Below are 19,664 nucleotides of genomic sequence, written 5' to 3'. Positions count from 1 at the left end.
TTATATATTAGGGTATGCAACCGCGAAAATAGAGGGGTTGTCTGTGGTGTGGTGTGGCGTCTTTATTACAACTTTGCTTCAATTTGGACTTTGAGCCCATTTTTTCTGCTTTTACTTTTGTTATTTTAATATATATTTGCTTTGGTCAAAGTGGAACCCTAGGCAGGCCCCTATATTACGTGGCACTACTTCACTTCTCAGTCTCACCACACCTCACTCAATAAAAATGATGAAAAGAAAAAAACGGAATAATTAATTAAATTTCAGTGGAGGCATTGCATATATGTAGGATCTCCTTATTAATAATGAGATAATATAATGAAAAAAAAAAAAGAAAAAGAAAAAGAGGGATGCAAATTAAATAAAAGGAGCACGTGCAGGATAATGGTGAGTAGAGGAAAGATCTTAGTTGTAAAGAGTAAAACGGAAGGGTTATGTTTGTAATTATCGAACCTCCCAAGTGAATAACGGGTCAAATTCAACTACCCACCCACCTGCAATTTTTGCTCTGCTCTCTATGTTTATTATTTATTATTAGCAGTAGATAGAAAAGCTCATTTCCTTGAGAGTTATTTATTACTCCCACGTCCTTGATACCTGTTTTTCGTGCATTAATTAATTATCAGACCGAATGAAAATAAAAAATAAAATCATAAATTGATAAACAGAATTAGCATATATATATATAGCATTTCTTCCAAATAAAAAATATAATTATTATGCATGCTACTTGTCTCAACCCATGGCCTCTTGCCACTGAGAGTTGACTTTAGACAAAATAGTACATCATTTTCGTCCTCTCAGACATAATTAATTTAATTGGGTTTTAGTTACCAATAAATTTGTGTTAAAATAAATAGGAGTTGAGTGGCGTGAATAAATAGACTGGTGTTTTGATTATATTATTATCCCATCAAAATTAGAGGTTTGGTGATGCAATTGGATTAAGCAGATATGGGCCTATGTTATAAGCCCATCTTCTAATCATCAATAAGATATGAAGCCCAAACTCAAAAGTCGTATGTATGTCATTTGAGGCCCAATTCACTAAACAAACAATGATCAATGTTTATTTATTATATTTTGATTTTGAGTATATATATTCTTAAAGGAAGGAATATTGCATCATCTTCCTTGCTGGGGTTTTGCATTTGTCCCTTGCTTGCCTTGTCACTTGTCACTTGTCACCATTCATATTTCTTACTTTTTACCATCGCTCCTACCTCTTCCTTATTTTTTATTTTTTATTTTTAAATGCTTTTATATCAAGTTTAAGAAAAAAAAAAAAAAATTTACCTATTTGGAGGTAAAGATTCATTTGGACCAAGAAGAGTCCGAATGTAACCCAAAACCACCAAACAGATTCAGTGGGGCCACCATCTCTTATTTTTGGCTCACGTGTCAATTACCTTTTTCTTTGTTTTGTTTTTTTTGTATTTCATTTCATTTAAGAATGGTTGTTTGCTAACTTGCACATCGAATTTCACGGCGCACTTTATTTACCCCCGACCTCCCTCCCTCTCACTGTACGGACTGACTCCGTCTTTGTGTTCCTCAGCCTCTCTGCTACTTCATTCAAATCTCACCACTCAACCATTCTCACCTATACCTATCTATATACGCACTTCTATTGCCGAAATGAGCATCGGATTTGAGTCAATCACTTTGAGAAACCCTAGTCCTGCCTTGGTCAGAGCTTCCCCTTCAATGGCGATGTGTCACGCGCCGCCTGCTTCTCTAGGGCTTGGAACTAAAATCCATTTCAAGGCTGCGATTCCGCCATTTCTCGGCCTTAATTTGCCGCTGAGAACTGTGCGGAAGCTCTCTGTTTCCTCTTTTGCCGCCTCTCATGAGGAATCGGTGAGGCCACTTTGCTTAATTTCCTTTCTTTTCGGTTAGATTTATTTTTGTGCATTGTATGAAGAAAGAGGAGTTTGAGTTAGGCATATTTTAGCCTTCGTTTGGTCTAAACTGTGTAGCTGAAATATTACCTTCACTATTTAGATTGACAAAGATATGAAAATGTATAATGATAATGAAAATATAATGCCACAGATGAAAGATTAACGAAATTGTGGATACAATATCATTTCAAACTGTAAAAGATAAGATTTGAGCTTTTTGGCAAATCGAGGTTATGAAGCTGTCCGCTAATGGCACGTCTGTTGGTTGTTGTAATAAAGCCTCAAAGCTACAGAGTGAGAGTCTTTAATCATCTTTTTTATTAGCTTCTCCACAACCGATAAATTAGTGGGCTTTGTGATTGTAAAGTTTCTGAAATCAATTCCACTTCAAGTATTTGTTTTTGTTGCTTAATTATATGTTATTCACAACACCGCTCATTGGAGTTAGAAATGTAGCTAAGTTTTTATTGCATGAAAGTAGATATTCTGAAGTTTTGGATATTTTTCTTATAGCTTTTAAGTTATGTAATGATAAATTGCTGTGATATTCTTTTCAGAAGGCTTCAGATATTGATATAAATAAGGAAAAAGAGGATCTGAAAGAGGGCGCTCAAGAATCACAAGAGGCTTGGCAGCAGACACTCGCTTCTTTTAAAGAACAAGCCTTGAAAATGCAGAGCATATCAAAGGAAGCTTATGAGTTGTATTCTGAAAAGGCTATTGTCGTTTTAAAAGAAACTTCTGAGAAATTGCAAATTCAAGCAGAGAAGTCAAGGCACGATCTGGCTGTGATTGCAAAGGAAATTGCTGAAGAGAGTAAAGAATACTTGGCCACAGCTGCAGAAAATTCCCCTGAACCAGTGAAGGATATTGTTGAAACCTTTGCTTCCTCAACTGATGAGTTCAAAGATGTATCCAAAGTGCGAGACTTTTATGTTGGAATACCTTATGGTATGGATATCAGTGCATTATTCCTTGCGTAAAGTTGCTATTTGTGGTAATTAAGTTTTATTTGAGATGTTATACCCGAATATTTTATGTTTCCTCAGGTGCTCTTCTGTCTGTTGGAGGTTTTCTCTCGTTTATGCTCACTGGAAGCATTCCTGCTATCAGATTTGGCACTATACTTGGTGGTACTCTCTTGGCTTTGAGTATATCAAGTTTGAGAGCGTGGAAAAAGGGGGAGCCAGCTCCCTTGCTCCTCAAAGGACAGACAGGTGTTGTGTTACTGTATTTCTATGACTTAATACCATGACAAAAGTTTGTTGTGTCTTCAACTCGTCAATATATAGCTATGTTCAGTTCTCAACAGTGTTATAGTCGTAAGCAAATATAATTTGTAAGCAATATACTTCTAATGTTTTATTTGACATTGCCAGCGGAAGTAGAATGAGTAGACTCTTTTAGTTATGTCTTCAAATTCTACTTTTGATATTGGGAAATTACCTTACTTCTTTTTTGCTTTTGTTCGGCAAAATGCAGCAATTGCAACCATCTTGTTTGTTCGAGAGCTGCGCATGGTAAGGATCTGTGTTCTACCTCACTTCTGGCATGCCTGCATCTTCATAAATCTAACAGTCTAATTTTTTTGTTTTCTTTTCGCAGCGACCATTTACTGCCAATATCTTCACAACCTTCATCAGGTCCCAATTCCTCTGAAATATTAGTTTGAATTCAACATTATTTCTTATGTATAATAAATAGTTGCATTTGAAGTTAACGCATGTCTTTATGCAGTGGGGGAGTAGTTGCATTCTATCTTTACAGGATCATTAAAGATGGAGGGCAGTCAGGAGCATCCAATCAGGAAGCAGAGCCAGCAAACTAATCCCCGAGTTGGCAGTACACGATGTTGTGTATTATTTGGTGAAAAACGTGATCTCGTTTTCAGGTGTACAAGGATGAGAGAGTTATGAAGAAATGAATTATAGCTAAGATTTGTGATGATCTTTTGTTCTAGTCATAATGATTTGCGATCAATTAGGATTTATTTTGCTGCTGTTAGGGTTTCATAATAAATTTACACCCCCTCCTCTTTTAAGTTTTATTATTTCTTGTGTCACGCACAATTGAAAGTCAGCTTTCATTTCTCTTGCTGCTTCTTATATGTAGTAATCAATATGGTTGCTTTTGTTTGTTATATACAGCTTTATAACAGCTTTTTGTCTTCATTTTGAAATAAATTAATTGCTTGGAACCGATTGAAATGTCTGTGTTTGGCAAACATCAATTAATAAATTGATTACATCCACATATATTAAGTGATGCAATTTTATACTATATTTAGTGTTAAATAAAATTGAAAATATAGGATATTTCAGCTACTTTTTGAAGACAAAAAATGTAAGCTATAGTGTACAGATTTTGTGATTTTGCTCAACTAAGAAAAAATATTGAAATCATCTTTAGATGAATTATTTCTTCGTGGTTAATGTATAAACAACTTCTATACTATATATCTGAGTGTTGAAAAATTATATATAAAAAAAAAAGTAATTTGAATATATCAACATTTTTTAGCAAAAAACTTGTGTTATATATAAATTCGATTTTTGTGATTTTGATGGATTGTTCAAATATTACTGAAAGAAGTTTTAGTGAACTAATTCCTGACTATTTGTAGGTAAACATCTTATATACAGTATATTTGAGTGGTCAAAATTTTTGAAAGAAAATATGACATTTCAACTATTTTTTAGTGAAAATCCTATGCTATATAGTATACGATTTTCTGTGATTTTGATCCATTACAAAAAATAGTGAATATCTTATATATAAAAGAAAGAAACGCTAGGGCAACCCTAAGAAACCCTAATGTCATATTTGTAATTTTTTTTCAATTTTTATCTCCTTAATATTATTTTAAATATTATTTTCGAATTTTATCATATTTGCATCCCCTAAATATTATTTTAAATATTATTTTTTATTTTTATCAGATTTTTGTCTCCTAAATATTATTTTTTATTTTTATCAAATTTTTATCTCCTAAATATTATTATAAATCATATTTTTTTTAATTTTATCAAATTTATATCTCCTAACTATAATTTTAAATATAATTTTCAACTTTTTTCTGAGACACCTAACTTAATCAAACTATTAATTGGAAAGGATCTTATATGCGCTAAAGATTATTTATGTAGAAACATACATAAACATCTTTATAATACAATTCATCAGTTTGGTCAATATACGCTTGAAGCAATCAAGGAAACCTATATGGTTCAATATAATACCGAGGAGTGGTATGAATGTGGAATTGGAGTTATTATGGAATGATTTTAATCATATTTTATCTCCTAAATATTATTCTAATTATTATTTTCATATTTTATCAACTTTTATCTTATTAACATTATTTCAAATATTATTTTCGATTTTTTATCAAATTTTTATCTCCTAACTATTATTTTAAATTTTATTTTCGATTTTTATCAGATTTTTATCTCCTAAATATTATTTTTTGATTTTTTTATCTCCTAAATATTATTTTAAATATTATTATCGATTTTCATCAAATTCTCCTAGATATTATTTATAATAATCTGATTTTCGATTTTTACAGAAAAGGGTAAATAAATCTGATTTTCATCCCTAGCGGATTTTGTGACATCGTTTTACAGAATATCTGCAACATTTGAATTTTATTTCTTCCCTACCTAAGACTTCTTCTTTTGGTAACCCGAGTTTAGATTTTGTTTCTTATCTTCTTCTTCATCCTATTGACTGTGTGCCAATTAGTTTACATATTTTTCCATCATGGCTTATAGGTAATTTGATTTTGTTAAATTATGTGTTTCATTAATTTATACCAAAGTTTTCAAATTTTATGTATAACAATTATTTCATTTTATATGTTATTGGACATATTATTAAAAGAGATGATTTGAGAAAATTAACCAAATGCAATTTGTCCCGTGCATCGAACGGGTACAATTACTAGTATTTTTAAAAGAACAATTTCTTGAATGCTGATGGATAAAAACCATCTATACTACACATTTGTGAGTTAAATGAATCATAAAAAATGATTGGAAAATTTCAGGGAAAAAAGCGTGTCGAGTCCATGTCTTCATCTTCTTCATTTCCAGTGTGTACACAATTGTGTGTAACTCTAAGCTTGATGATCTGAAGTATAACCACAATCAATTCATAACAATCTCGAAATAATCAAACGAATGATAAAACCGCACTAATGGATAAAAAAATATCATCCATGGAAAATTTCCCAAAATAACGGGAGTTTATAAAGAGAAGCCGAACTCCAAATGTACATAAATTGACATAATTACCCTGTAGAAACAACTTTTCAAGTTTTTTGTAGGCAAACATCACTCAACTAACTAAATAAAATGCTGCAGGTGATGCCTATAGTTAACACATAACATATCCCTCGTTTTTCGTATCTTCAAACACGCCCATGAGACATGTGATCGGGTACCTCTCCTTGATTGTCCAATGGCATGTACTGTGCCATGATAGCCCTGATCTCCGAGTCCATATATCTCTGCATCAAATATTCATTTTCAGAAAATAGTATACAATAATAAAAATGAATTTTTAAAACATGCGGTTTATGTTGAAGATCCCATATGAAAAAAGAAAATCAGAGGCTTACCCTGATTCTATACTTGTACAGAGCGTAACCTGCAACCCCTGACACAGCCAAACCGAGAATCACAACCCACACAAAGCTCCAGCTATATTCTGTATTCGAGTCTTTACCTGCATATGCCACAAAAAGAATTACAAGAAAATAAAATCTAGTAAAAGTGTTATGTAATCATTCCATTCGTATAAATATCTATATATTGATTGAGCCCTCAAAATATAGACATTCAACAAGATATCGAAGAAAGTTCATATGGAATATGTTTTCGAAACAAATAGAGGATTTAAAGAATGTGATATTATGTCAGCAAATAAACTAATTAAGAACTTGTTTATTATATACTTACTGATACATGTATCGTGTTCATGTATGTACAGTGAGTTGCCGCCACAGCTGCATTCGTAACTTCCCCATGTGTTCTTACATTTGCAATCTGAACACTGACAAGCCGTTTTCTCCTTGCATTCATCGATATCTAAAGATAATCAAAATTAAAGAACCAAGTCAGCCACATTATTACAGCAAGGGAATTCAAAAAACGCAAAACAAAGTGCTTGAATATAATCATGTTACCTTCACAACTATTAGTTCCGTCACCCTTGAACCCAGCTGGACACTTGCAACCTTTTGTATGGTCATCCTGATATATATATTTGATATTCATCAAACAGCTAAAATTAAGCACCTCGACAATAATACTACTTTATTGCCCAAAAAAAAAAAAGAAGAAGCACTGCAGTTGATTTAAGGAGTGAGCAAACTCACAATGCAAGCAGAATATGTCCTTCCACCCTGTGTTCCCTTCCAACAGCCTCCATTGTTTATTTCACATCTCAATGCTCCAGAAGCTTCCAAGGCCAAACAGGAGAAATACGATGATAAATGTCAGTAATAGGAGCAAATGAAACAAGGTTTTCGTTTTTCAGTTTCTTTCTCACGCGCATGACTAAGTTCTCATGCTAATTATGGTTAAAACATAACTTCTAGAAGATCAAACAAAAAATATATGAAAACGCATGTTCCAGTATTTGAATGGTTAACGAAGGAAGCACCAAATTTACCTTCACAATGAGTATAACCATCACCATTGAATTTGACGCCCTGCACAATAGGGCACTCACAAACCCTACCCCTAAAGGTGTCCTGTGACAAATTATCATCCATGATCAGATCGAATTTAGCAGCCAAAGGATCTAAATGAAACTAAAGAAAATAGGGGTACCCTGCAAGCAGTAATATTAGAAGCCTTATCCTGCCAGCATCCACCATTGTTATTCATACACTCGTTTGTTTCCATATCTGCCTCCCCAAAAAAAAAAAAGAAAAAAAAACAATTTTAGCACTTGGGTGAATAACCAAGGCATAGGGAATGATCTAAACTATCACTCTTAATTTGATGAAAAACTATCAAGTAAACAAAGAGTTAGAACAATGACCTGTAGTTAAACAAATGGTGGGTTCTGTAGTCTCCTCAAAACCTGAACAAATGGCCTTCAAAACTGCTCCCTTATCCAGCTTACCTGAAAAACACTTACATGAAAACCCTTTTCTTTTTGCATGGCAGGTGCTTCCTACAAACTTTCTTACCTCTATATTGTCTGTTGTTCACAACGAGAGTTGGCAAGATAGTAACATCTCCTCGTGAGCCCTTTCCTATCTGAGAATAAATTGTTGTGCCACCAGTTAATACCTCTTACGTATCCAAGAGCATCTTACTGAAATTATAAATGCCAAAAAAAAAAATATTTAGTACAAAATTTTTAAAACAGCCAAACCTGTGCTTCCTGTTCTGCTTTTAGAATCGGGTTTTCAACATCTGCCTCGGTGTCTCCAATGCATTCATCGATTTTCTTAATATCAACTCCTGCAAATAAGCATTAGTAACTAACGGAACTGACTTTAAAATAAATAAATTCAGCGAAAGAATATGACCTACCAAGTGACTTAATTACTTCATCTGCACACTCTTTGGTATACTTCTTCTCTTTCATTGGACAGCGAATTGAGAAATCGGTAACATAGTCCCACCACTGCCATGGTTTTCCGCTTTCATTAGCGACCTTAAAGAAGCAAGCTTGACGTAGATTTTGCACCACAACATCCTTCCCATCATATCCTCTGCTGAAATCTTGCTCAGGATCCGGTGCACAATACCTCCCATGGTTGATGCACTGTGACTTGCACTGTTTACTCAATATAAAAGCCTCAGGGCAATACCATGTTATATAATGCGGACTGAACTGAGTGTACCCTTTCTGTTCAAGAATCTGAGCAGCTCCCTTGAAACTTTTAACAAAATCTAACTGACTCACACACTTGGGACCACACTCATCATTACTGTTTGTCCAGAACTCGTACTCGACTCGCTCGTCAGGATGTGGAAGAGCCTCCCTCCAGTCAAGGTTTATGTTGACCATTTCTCCTTTGGATAATTCTTTCTTTATTTTGTCACCGAGATCTTTGCTGATGAGTGCTGATGGAATAGTAATGTTCTGCAGATAATCGGCACGTGCATCTTCTTCTTCGGGGGTGTCCATGGTGATAAGAGGCTCAACCCTGTCATCTGCCACAAGAATAGCTGCTGCTCCAGCATTCTGAGCATTCCACGCCTTTAATGTAAAAAAGCATTCTGCCAGTACATGATGAAGATAAGTTGCCAAACGGTGACAAAGGAATAAATATGCGAGCATATTTTAAGCGACAAATGATAATAACTGATCAAGAATTAAGACAAGTGTGCTTGCACATGGTCATGCAGTTCCCAAACGAAATCAAACTCTTGCAACATATATAAGTCGCTAATAAACACTCAAAGATGTTAAAATGCATACATCAATCACAAAGAAGGATAAGAGAAACAACATACCATATTAATCTGAATTTGTATTTAATTGGAGAATTGTTTAGTAAAAAATGGTTTAATCAATGTATAATTCAACTCCAAAGTTATCGCACTCGCGCCGATTTGAAGTACTAATACATGGCATAATAAGTAGAGTAAGTAAACATCTAATCCCAAATCAATTTAGTATTTCAGTTAACACACATGCACTGAGCAATCAAAATGAATTAGCAGAACCAGATAACCAAAATTAACACAACGGAACATCGTATGGCGACCACCCAATAGAAGTTAAGCAAATAATGAAAAATTACCCCCTCTGTCAGCAAGAAGGAAGATTGGAAGGCCTCCAGGCTTAGTCTTCAAGGCAATATCAAAATCCTGGAAATTCTTGCATGCCTTTTCATTCGATTTAGGGTAGAACACAGACCCAGCCATTGATCCTCCATAGTCAGGTACACCAAAATTCCCAATTGCACATTCATAAACATCTTTCAGTGAGTCCGGTGACGTCACCTTCAAACTATTCTTCTCCACTACGAATCTTCCCAAACAAGACACAACCAGTACAAACCAGACACAAGCCCAAATTCCAAACTTCTCCCTCATCTTTCTTCACTGTGACTCAATTCTCCTTCGATCAGATCAACAAACTGAATCAACCAAATCAAACTTAAACTTATAAAAATCAGCTCTTTATTTAACCCACCCGAAATTGATGAAAGCCCAGATCCTGAGTATTGCTGATCGATCAATTTATGAAAATCCCCTCAGTAATTCTACAAAAACAAATTAAAGGAGCCAGAGGTAGAGAAAGTCAAGCAGGTGAACAAATAGAAGAGTCAACAGCTGGTAAAATTGTAAAACGAAAAGATTTATTTAACTCAAGTTTGATTTTTAATTGATAAGAAAAGACGTGTTCATAACGCTTACTTGTCACACAGCGAAGAAGGATCTAATTAGGATTACTATTTATAAATTAATGATTTTGGACTGAAATTAACTACTTCCATATCAAATGGATCTATGTATATAGATCAACTCTCACTGTAATTACTAATTACTAATTACTAATTACCAACTCTTAATAAGCAAGCAAAGGTAATAAACCTGCGGGTATTTCGTTGGGAGATAGCATCTTCTCTCCTATTTCTAGTCTTGAAGAAGCAAGGGTTCAGATTTTGTTTGTGACGTTGGTTTCCAAAAATGGACGGTGAGTATATAGCCACGTGTTTATTTGATTCGGTTAGGTTCTGATGAGGTGGTGGGGCCCACTGGCTTATTTTGGACTGTTTCATGGGGTTGTTTGCATGTTTGCCACGTGCTACTCGATGCAGGATTAGATGTCGATTCCACTAGACTACCCTGAACCTCAATGTATGAGAAAATTATTTCCCTTATCTTTTTTTCCTGTTTTTTCTTTTTTTCTTTTATATATATATATATATATATATATTAGTATTTTAGGGCCCATAAAGAATAGAATGGGCCTGAGCGCTTACAATAACTTGCACGCAATAATATTGCAGCTAGTTCTCATTCCGAAAAGGAATCGATTGTATTGTTTTAATAGAAATCACATATGGTTGTACTTGTACATCGCAATATTGTCTATTCAATTCACGTCCCTAACCAATATTTAAAGAATATTGTTCAAATAAATGGAAAGTGGTTACACGTCGAACACCCACCCACCCACCCAAGAAAAGCAAGCCCCCATCTTTAAAAAAAAAAGAAGCTCCCACTACAAAAAAATTGGGTGGAAATCTAGTCTAGTCCCATATCCCATTTCTTGAAACAATATGAATAAACGATTGAAACATTTATTTCAATGCTGCTAACTAAACTAATTAATCAGAAAGAAAGGCAAAAAAAAAAAGTATGGGGGGAGCCATAGTATACCTAGACAGCGTATTAGTGCCGTTGAGCCTCTTCTTCACAATAGGATACCATGCTTATCTATGGCACAATCTCCGCCACAAACCCTCCGTCACCTCCATCGGCATCAACATGTTGAAGAGGAGAGCTTGGCTACGACAACTCAATCAGGCACGTGTGTGTATACATTATACAGTACTATTACATATACATCATATGTATAACTTATAAACTAATTTATGGTATGTATGTACATAATAATTGCAGGGAGATGACAAGAAGGGCATGTTAGCGGTGCAGAGCTTGAGGAACACACTAATGTTTACAATTCTGACGGGCACCGTCACAATCCTAGTCACCATCTCTCTGGCCGCCCTAACCAACAACGCCTTCAACGCAAACCACATCCTCACAACAACCGAATTGTTCGGATCTCAATCGGGACGGATCATGGTCCTCAAATACGGTTCGGCCTCCATATTTCTGGTTGCGAGCTTCTTGTGCAGCTCCATGGCCGTGGGGTTTCTGGTGGATGCGAATTTCTTGATCAACGCTATCGGAGAGTTCACGCCGGCGGCTGGTTACACGGAGGCAGTGGTGGAGAGAGGTTTCACAATGGCGGTGGTGGGGAACAGAGTGCTCTGCGTTGCTTTCCCTATGATGATGTGGATATTCGGGCCTCTGCCTGTGGCGCTGTCCTCTTTGGCTATGGTGTGGGCCCTCTATGAGCTTGATTTTGTTTCAGCTACTATCTATAGACCTGTTTAATTCATCAATCATATAATATTAAAACAAGTTGGAAGAACTATTTAAAAACCAATATATATGATAACTTATTATGTATGAGCTACTATCTATAGAGTACAATGCTAATAAACTAAGCATCCATTTTAAAGTTATGAGCTGAACCAAAATATCGAAACCCAAAAAATCCGGATATTTTTCATAGCAATTATGCAATAGAAATAATCCCATGTTTTGACTGTAGAGATATCACAACTAAAAAAATATCACAACCAATTGACACACTAATTATGCAATAGTCCTAACTCCTAATGGGACGGTTACAAACGAACTGTAGAGAAAAGAGCAGTCAATAATACTTCCCAATGAGTAATACAAAATAATATAATCAAATTTTAACAGGTAACAACATTGTGATTTTTTGCACCGGAAAGTAAATATATATAGGTCTATGTTATTGTAAAATTGTGAGACAAGTTTGTACATTTCATCCTAGTTAGTGAAATAAAAAGCATAACAACCGGCAGGCAACATCACGTCGCCGAGCAACTCGACTTGTTTAAGGACAACGAGACGTTGCGGGAGGAACGGTTGGATCGATTGGAGGCCATCATCCAATCCCTCCAAGAGAGCATCGAGGGGATGCGCGACGACTTGGTCTTGTGCAAAAAGGCCGCCGCTAACGGTAGCGTTGGCGCTACTTCGAGTCCAAGGGTGGACTGCCCGAAGCCAACGGGATTCAACGGCGTAAGGGACGCCAAGGAAGTCGAGAACTTCCTATGGAGGATGGAACAATACTTCGAGGGTATCGGTCTAGTCGACGAGACGACTAAGGTAAGAACTTCTTCCCTTTACCTTTCCGATACGGCAATGTTGTGGTGGCGTAGGAAGCACGCCGATATCGAGAAAGGCATTTGCCGAATCGATACTTGGGAGGAGTTCAAGAGGGAACTCAAGCGACACTTCTACCCGGAGAACGTCGTTTATGAGGCTCGAAGGAGGTTGAGGGAACTCAAGCAACGAAGTTCAATCCGCGAGTACGTGACGGAGTTCACCACCCTCACCCTTCAAATTCCCAACCTTTCCGAGGAGGACCTTCTTTTCCACTTCACCGATGGGTTACAAGGCTGGGCCAAGCAAGAACTCCACCGACGAGACATCAAATCCGTCGATGAAGCTATTGCCGCCGCCGAGTCTTTAACCGAGTATCAACCGAGAGAGCCGTTGCGAAAAGAGAAGTGGAGCCCGACTAAAGGCGGAGGAGAGAGACGGGACAATCATGGTCGGGACTATCGAGACAACCGAGACCCAAGGCGAACGTCAACCTCGAGGGGAGGAGACAAGCCATCCGGATTACTTTCGGCGGACAGCTGGACTGGCATTCCCCACGTGGCTGAGTCTCTTGGCCTATATTACCGAGTCAGAACACCAACTCTCACACCTCATCGAGTTGTTTGGCTTCCACCGGATCCGGGTTGGGTGAAGCTAAACACAGACGGAGCCCGTAGAGCATCCACCCAGATTGCAGCTATTGGCGGGATTATCAGAGGTTCGGACGCTGAGGCCATACTTGCATTTCACGAGAGGATCTCTGCCCCGAGCAGTATTGCAGCCGAGCTTGCTGCCCTTGCCTCGGGGCTGCGATTTGTTATTCAGAGGCAATTCACTAGAGTTTGGATCGAGCTTGACGCAGAAGTCGCTGTTCGACTTCTTTCGCACACGGACCAAGGTCATTGGAGTCTTCAGAGTTCTCTCACGGCGATCCGGAACTCTCTTTCTACTTTGGAGTACAGGATTACACATATCTACCGGGAGGGCAATACAGTAGCTGATGCATTAGCTAACTTGGGGTGTCAGACCGAGTTGGCTCGTACCTTCACAACAGCGGAGCTTCCCCGACCTATTCAGCAGATGATTCGGATGGACCAGCTTGGATATCCATCCTTTCGACGACATTCTCGCACATAGGTGCCATGCATTCCACTTTTTTATATTATTGGCAATTTAGGAATTTTCGTAAACTTTACATGTTAGGAAGGGTTGGGGTTATTATGGATTGTTTGGGTCTATCGAGACTAGACTGTTTGCCGAATGGTGCCACACATTTCGCAGCCGTTATACCAGTTTCGCCCATTTTTGGCGAAAGTGTAAGTGGCCTCGGCTGTTGTGGTGAGGCGAACGGTCTACCTTGGTCTTCCACGACCTTCTATGATCATTCCCTACCCGTCCCTTTTATTATTTGGGCCACCTGTGTTTGCCCGTATTCTTAACGTTTTGTTAGTTAGCTATTGTCTTTTGTTTGTCAACTGCTATTATTAGCCATATGTTGGGCAGTAGCAATTTGAGCAAAACTCATTATGTACTTCTTAAATATTGTTTTATAAACAGGTAGGGGGTCAAGCCTAACCCCCCACCCTCATCGGGTGTCGTTCTCTTAAAAAAAAAAAAAAAAGAAATAAAAAGCATAACAGTGAGATTTCGAAGATGAAGATTCAGATTTCAGACAGAGAAGAATAAAGTGTAACACTCTTACACTTTGTTTCCCTCCTCGTACACATGGGCATGATGAGCACCTTCTCTCCCTATCTTTGATCATCCAGTAAGCTTATTTCGGAGTGATGAGCCTCTCTATCTAATAAGGTAATTAAACAATTATAAATTGCAATTAGACAGAAGAAGCAAGATAATGAACTGGAAAAATAAAAAAAAAAAACCAATTAAGTATTAATTTTGCTGTTAATGTTAAATAAAAATAGTAAAACAAATTAAAGGTGTACTGTTAAGTGTATATTTATACACTTAATTGTACCTTTTAATTGGAGCTTTTGATGTGTTTTTACGATAATTGGTGCTTAATATGGTTATTATTTGTATTTTAGGTGCAAATTGAAGAATTGGCAACTTTTGGGGTGAAAACTGCAAATTCGGAGAAAAAGTGGGCCAAAATTGACAAAATCAGAATTCTGGAGAATCAAGGACCGGACGGCCGTCCGGATTTTAAAGCGTGTTCTCGCACGGCCGTCCGGATTGACGTAGGGGCGCAGTGAAGGAAGTTTAATTACACAAGGAAACCCGCCCTATTATATTTTTGCACCCTATTTAAAGGCCACAAGCACACAATTAGGATGATCTTTTTACCTTTCATCTTTAATCTTTAGTTTTTATTTTTCATCTTTCTACACGCAATCAAGGAGCACAAGAACGAAGACGAAGACTTGACGACTCTTCATCATAGTTCTCCTCTTTTATTAGCTTTTATGATTTTTCGTATTTTTATTATGTTTTTCGTAGAGAACATGAGTAGCTAAGTTTTTATTCTAGGATTTTATTGGAACCCTATGTGGTAATTCGAACCTATTTTTCTACTTTTATGCAAGTTTAATTCTTCGATTATTTCTTCTATTTTGATCGTATTTAGTGCATGAGCGTAGCTAACTTATGTTGCTATTAGTTATTGTTAGAATTGATTGACAGATCGTTTTAATAATTAGAACAGAGATAGAAGAGCCTTCGAGTAGTTCTCACCGGATGAGTGTGTTAATTGCATGTATTATCGTACACATACAGATAATACCTTAGGTAGCCGTTTACGAGACTTGCTATTTAATGCTTTATTTATACTAGGTTTGCATAGACATATAGTGAATCTTTTATGAATAATAGGTTTATAGCGCAGCGACAGCTGGTTATGAATAATTTCGTGTCTTGGGTTAATAATCGGGAATCGTAACTTGCATGATAGGAGATTAATCGGGTGAAAAATTATCGCATAGGGGGGAGATAAAATCCTAGATCCGTTTTATATTGATATTTTTCTCGTGTTTAATTGCTTTCTTAATTAGTTTAATTTATTTAGTTAATTAATTTGACAACCCTGCGTAGGCTGGATAAAAATCACAATTGTTAGGATTTGGTACTTAGGATTAAATAATTTGCGTATTCCCTGTGGGATCGACATCCGACTCTCACGAGTCTACTTTACTACTTGTTTGCGATACGTACACTTGCGTGTTGGTATTTAGCACCCAACATGTACCTTACCTTCTTCTGATAATACCCAGTACTTGTTCCTCTCCAACATCATCATCAATAATTACAGTAACACTTGAGATCAGTTGAGTGTTCCTTCCAATTAAATGAACCTAAAACTCTAATGTAGTTTTTTTTGGGGAATTTGTGTGCAGAAGATGACCTTTTGACAATTGGGCCTTTATAATGTTGGTATGGGCCTTTATGCATGTTGGTAAGGAGGTGCCCGAATCACGGACTACAAGAGTGGCGCCAACTGCAAATATTTTACGATGGACTGCAAGACAATTCGAGGACAGTGCTCGACTCTGCAGCTGGAGATATGTTCATGAGTTTGACCTACGACGAAGCATACGAGCTCTTGGAACGAATCGCTAGAAATAAATACATGCGGGCATCGGACCGGTCGAATAGCGGAGCAGTCAAGACGGGAGGAATTTTGGAGTTAGACGGAGTCACTGCAATCACGGCCCAATTGGAGAAGCTATCGAAGCAAGTAGCGGCTTTGCAGACTCAGCAAGTCCATGCAGTCGAAGCTCCCGACCAGCGCGTAGAAGAAACGGAGTCTCTGAATTATGTGCATGACACCAACCGACAACAGAGAAACCCGTACTCCAACACATATAATCCGGGATGGAAGGATCACCCTAACTTTGGGTGGGGAGGAAACCAGCAAGGACAAAGGCAAGCACCACCTCAAGGTCAACCGCCTAATTATTCACGACCAGCTCCCGGATTCCAAAATCCGCCTCAAGCTCAACCTCAAGGTGGAGATCTCGCAAATATCTTGGCGCAATTTATGACAACCACCCAAGCCTCCATCCGGAATTTGGAAACACAAATGGGTCAACTTGCAACCCAGCTAACCGCGAGACCATCGGAAGCACTGCCGTCGAATACGGAAGATCCTCGGAAGAACAACGTCGAGCAGTGCAACGCTGTGAGTTTAAGTAATGGGAGACAATTGGAGGAAGCCCCACGAAAAGAGAAGCAAAACACGGTGATCGAGAAGCCGAGCGTGATTGGGGAAAAAGAAGCGACTCACGAAGAACCACTATCATCTCCAGTGAAATCACGAGCCCCTCCAATTCCATATCCTCAGAAGCTTATGAAGAAGAAGCTCGATGCCGAGTATCAAAGATTTTTGGACAAGCTGAAGGAAATCCAAATAAATATCCCGTTTATTGAAGCCCTTCAAAAGATGCCAAAATGGGTGAAGTTCCTCAAGGATCTCGTGACAAAGAGGAAGAAATTGCAAGGGAACGAGATGATCCAACTCACGGAACAATGTAGTGCAATTCTTACACGGCCCCTTCCACAAAAACTCGGCGATCCAGGTAAGTTCACTATCCCTTGTACTATAGGAGGTAAAAACTTTATATCGCTTATTGATTTAGGTGCTAGCATTAATCTTATGCCTTATTCTACTTATCAAAATCTTGGGTTAGGTGAGATTAAACCTACGGCTATAACTCTTCCGTTAGCCGATAGGTCTTTAGTTTACCCAAAGGGTATTTTAGAGAATGTGCTAGTAAAGGTGAACAAATTTATCTTCCCGGTTGATTTTGTTGTACTCGATATAGATGAAGATAGGGAGATACCTCTTATTTTAGGGAGACCGTTTTTAGCCACTTCGAAAACTCTAATTGATTGTGCTAGTGGTGATCTTACAATGACGGTGCATGATGAAACGATCAAATTTAATGTTTTTTGTGCTAATAAAAATCCATGTGAGAATAATGAGTGTTTTACTATTGAGCTTATGGATTTTACAAATCATGAAAAATTTAATGTTTCAATTTTGGACCATGGAAAAGCATCGTTGAGTGCAGGAGATGACAACGGAAAAGGAAATCGGAAGGAGCACGTTTGTTGTGCGAACTCAATGTCAACACCTCAGAGAGATAGTCAAAAGAGTTGGGGTGCCAACGGTGATGAACGTGCAAGGAGGATGTGGCCACCTAAAGAATCAAACGAGCATCATCGGGGAGAGGAATTCAATCGCCAAGTGACTTCGATCACGTTAGCTTGAACAAAGAAGCAGACAAAGTCCGGCTGAAGACTGTAAACTTAGCGCTTCTCGGGAGGCAACCCGAGCTTTCGTTTTTCTTTCTTTTATTATTATTTTTTTATTATTTTTGCTTTTATTTATTTAGCTTGTTAGTGTTCGTTCTTATTTTATTTCAGCTTTGAAAAAAAAAAAAAAAAAAAAAAAAGTTTCAAGGGCACTAATAAGAAGTTTTTATTTTGCAGGGACCTAAATGCAATTATTCACACGGCCGTGCAAGAAAAGGGGAGAAATCTCACACGGCCGTGTGAGATTTCGGAGCAGCTACTGGACAAAAACGCACATTGGTGCGGCCGTGCGGATTTATACCTAAAATCTCGCACGGCCGTCCGAAATTAAGATGAGCTACTGCCCAAAACCGGGAATTGGCGCGGCCGTGCGGATTTCAGGCTTAAATCCCGCACGGCCGTCCGAAAAAAAAAAAAAAAAAGGGCCAGCTTTAAATAGAATTTTTCACACATTCTTGAGCCGGTACCCGAGCTTTCGGATGATGAAGATGATGGTGATGCTCATGCGCAAGGTGGAGTTGGTGAGCAACCCGACGATGGTCCCGACGCTTAAAAACAGGTGTTTTCTATCCTTAAACTCCGGGCGAATCACATTGAGGGCAATGTGAATTTTAAGTTTGGGGGTGGTTAACTACTTGTTTTCGTTTATGTGCGCTTTATTTGTGTTTTAATTTTTTTATTTTGCATGCTTTGTTTTTTTTTTTTTTTTTTTTTTTTTGTTTTAGTCCCGTTTTTATATAAAAAAAAAAAAAAAAAAAAAAAATTCGATGCATCGATGAACTATGATGATGGGAGATGGTCAATGTTTGATGATGAGATTACTTGTTTTATGTTGATAAGGAGTATGTATTCGTTTAGCTTTCGATTCAACGGAACGTAGAAGTGAATTATTGCTAGGAATCACGCCTTATGCATTGCTTTGGTTGAATGTTTTGCATTTTAAATTTGGAATTTATTTGTGCTCAATCATGCTTTGTTCGGTTTTAAATCTCACCTTAGGACATTTATGATACGAAGTGTTGGGTAGTACCTGATTTGGGATATGATTTGGGCCTTCTTTAAACCGTTTGAGCCTTTCAAGCCTACCCTTTTTGTCAAATTATCCTTAGAACCTTGATTTGAGCCTCGGAGAAAAGGTGTTCTTTCTTTTAGCCAATATGTAGAAGGTAGAAAAGTTGAGATTTTTGAATAATTATCCCTTGGTGGTCTGTCGAAAAATTCTTATAAGATCTTTCTTCTTCTTCGATTAAAAAAAAAAAAAAAAAAAGATAATAATAATGGATATATATATGTGCATCTTTATATATATATCTAAATTCTTCGATTCAAAAAAAAAAAAAAAAAAAAAAAAAAAAAAAAAGAAGAAGAAGAAGAATAGATTATAAGGGAGAAATAAGGGACTAGTTGTAAATTGGGTTGAAAACTCGATCCATTGCCTAAAAGACAAAAGTGTTGACGTGTGAATTTTGGAGAATCGAGTTTATTTAAGTCCCTAGAGGTGAATTCATTGTTTCAAACGCCTATCTTTCAAATTTTTGCGTAATCACCTCGATTCAAGAAAATTAGCCACACATTC

At 37.2% G+C, this 19,664-nt stretch overlaps 3 protein-coding genes across 5 annotated transcripts; 2 read left to right on the top strand and 1 right to left on the bottom strand.

The window, feature by feature from the left end:
* The first annotated feature begins 1,139 nt into the window (after positions 1 to 1,139).
* On the top strand, positions 1,140 to 4,044 carry LOC105953202 (Transmembrane proteins 14C). 2 transcript variants are annotated; one of them, XM_012976838.2, is made up of 6 exons: positions 1,140 to 1,860; positions 2,462 to 2,855; positions 2,954 to 3,121; positions 3,387 to 3,424; positions 3,510 to 3,547; positions 3,642 to 4,044. In XM_012976838.2, exons 1-6 carry the CDS (start codon positions 1,639 to 1,641, stop codon positions 3,730 to 3,732), a joined length of 951 nt encoding a protein of 316 aa, XP_012832292.1. In that variant the 5' UTR covers positions 1,140 to 1,638; the 3' UTR covers positions 3,733 to 4,044. The 2 variants fall into 2 exon arrangements, with proteins under 2 accessions (XP_012832292.1, XP_088679811.1); XM_088823685.1 differs by having other exon boundaries at positions 1,426 to 1,860; positions 2,465 to 2,855.
* Positions 4,045 to 6,124: 2,080 nt separating this feature from the next.
* On the bottom strand, positions 6,125 to 10,494 carry LOC105953194 (vacuolar-sorting receptor 1). Of its 2 annotated transcripts, XM_088824963.1 has the most exons (13): positions 10,295 to 10,494; positions 9,676 to 10,140; positions 8,456 to 9,148; positions 8,295 to 8,383; positions 8,107 to 8,176; positions 7,956 to 8,039; positions 7,742 to 7,818; positions 7,581 to 7,662; positions 7,285 to 7,367; positions 7,093 to 7,159; positions 6,866 to 6,994; positions 6,526 to 6,632; positions 6,125 to 6,414 (listed from the first exon to the last, which is right to left on the bottom strand). In XM_088824963.1, the coding sequence occupies exons 2-13, from the start codon at positions 9,968 to 9,970 to the stop codon at positions 6,316 to 6,318; spliced, it is 1,875 nt and encodes a 624-aa protein (XP_088681089.1). In that variant the 5' UTR covers positions 9,971 to 10,140; positions 10,295 to 10,494; the 3' UTR covers positions 6,125 to 6,315. The 2 variants fall into 2 exon arrangements, with proteins under 2 accessions (XP_088681089.1, XP_012832282.1); XM_012976828.2 differs by lacking the exon at positions 10,295 to 10,494 and having other exon boundaries at positions 9,676 to 10,277.
* Positions 10,495 to 11,120: 626 nt separating this feature from the next.
* On the top strand, positions 11,121 to 12,082 carry LOC105953203 (transmembrane protein, putative (Protein of unknown function, DUF599)). The gene is made up of 2 exons (XM_012976839.2): positions 11,121 to 11,410; positions 11,507 to 12,082. The coding sequence occupies exons 1-2, from the start codon at positions 11,243 to 11,245 to the stop codon at positions 12,005 to 12,007; spliced, it is 669 nt and encodes a 222-aa protein (XP_012832293.1). The 5' UTR covers positions 11,121 to 11,242; the 3' UTR covers positions 12,008 to 12,082.
* Positions 12,083 to 19,664: the final 7,582 nt, after the last annotated feature.

This window comes from Erythranthe guttata, chromosome 10 (assembly GCF_056151865.1).
Source record: "Erythranthe guttata isolate IM_541 chromosome 10, IM_541, whole genome shotgun sequence".
NCBI lineage: Eukaryota > Viridiplantae > Streptophyta > Magnoliopsida > Lamiales > Phrymaceae > Erythranthe > Erythranthe guttata.
Note: the sequence above shows the minus strand (reverse complement) of the source record. Positions and strands in the feature narration are given on the sequence as shown.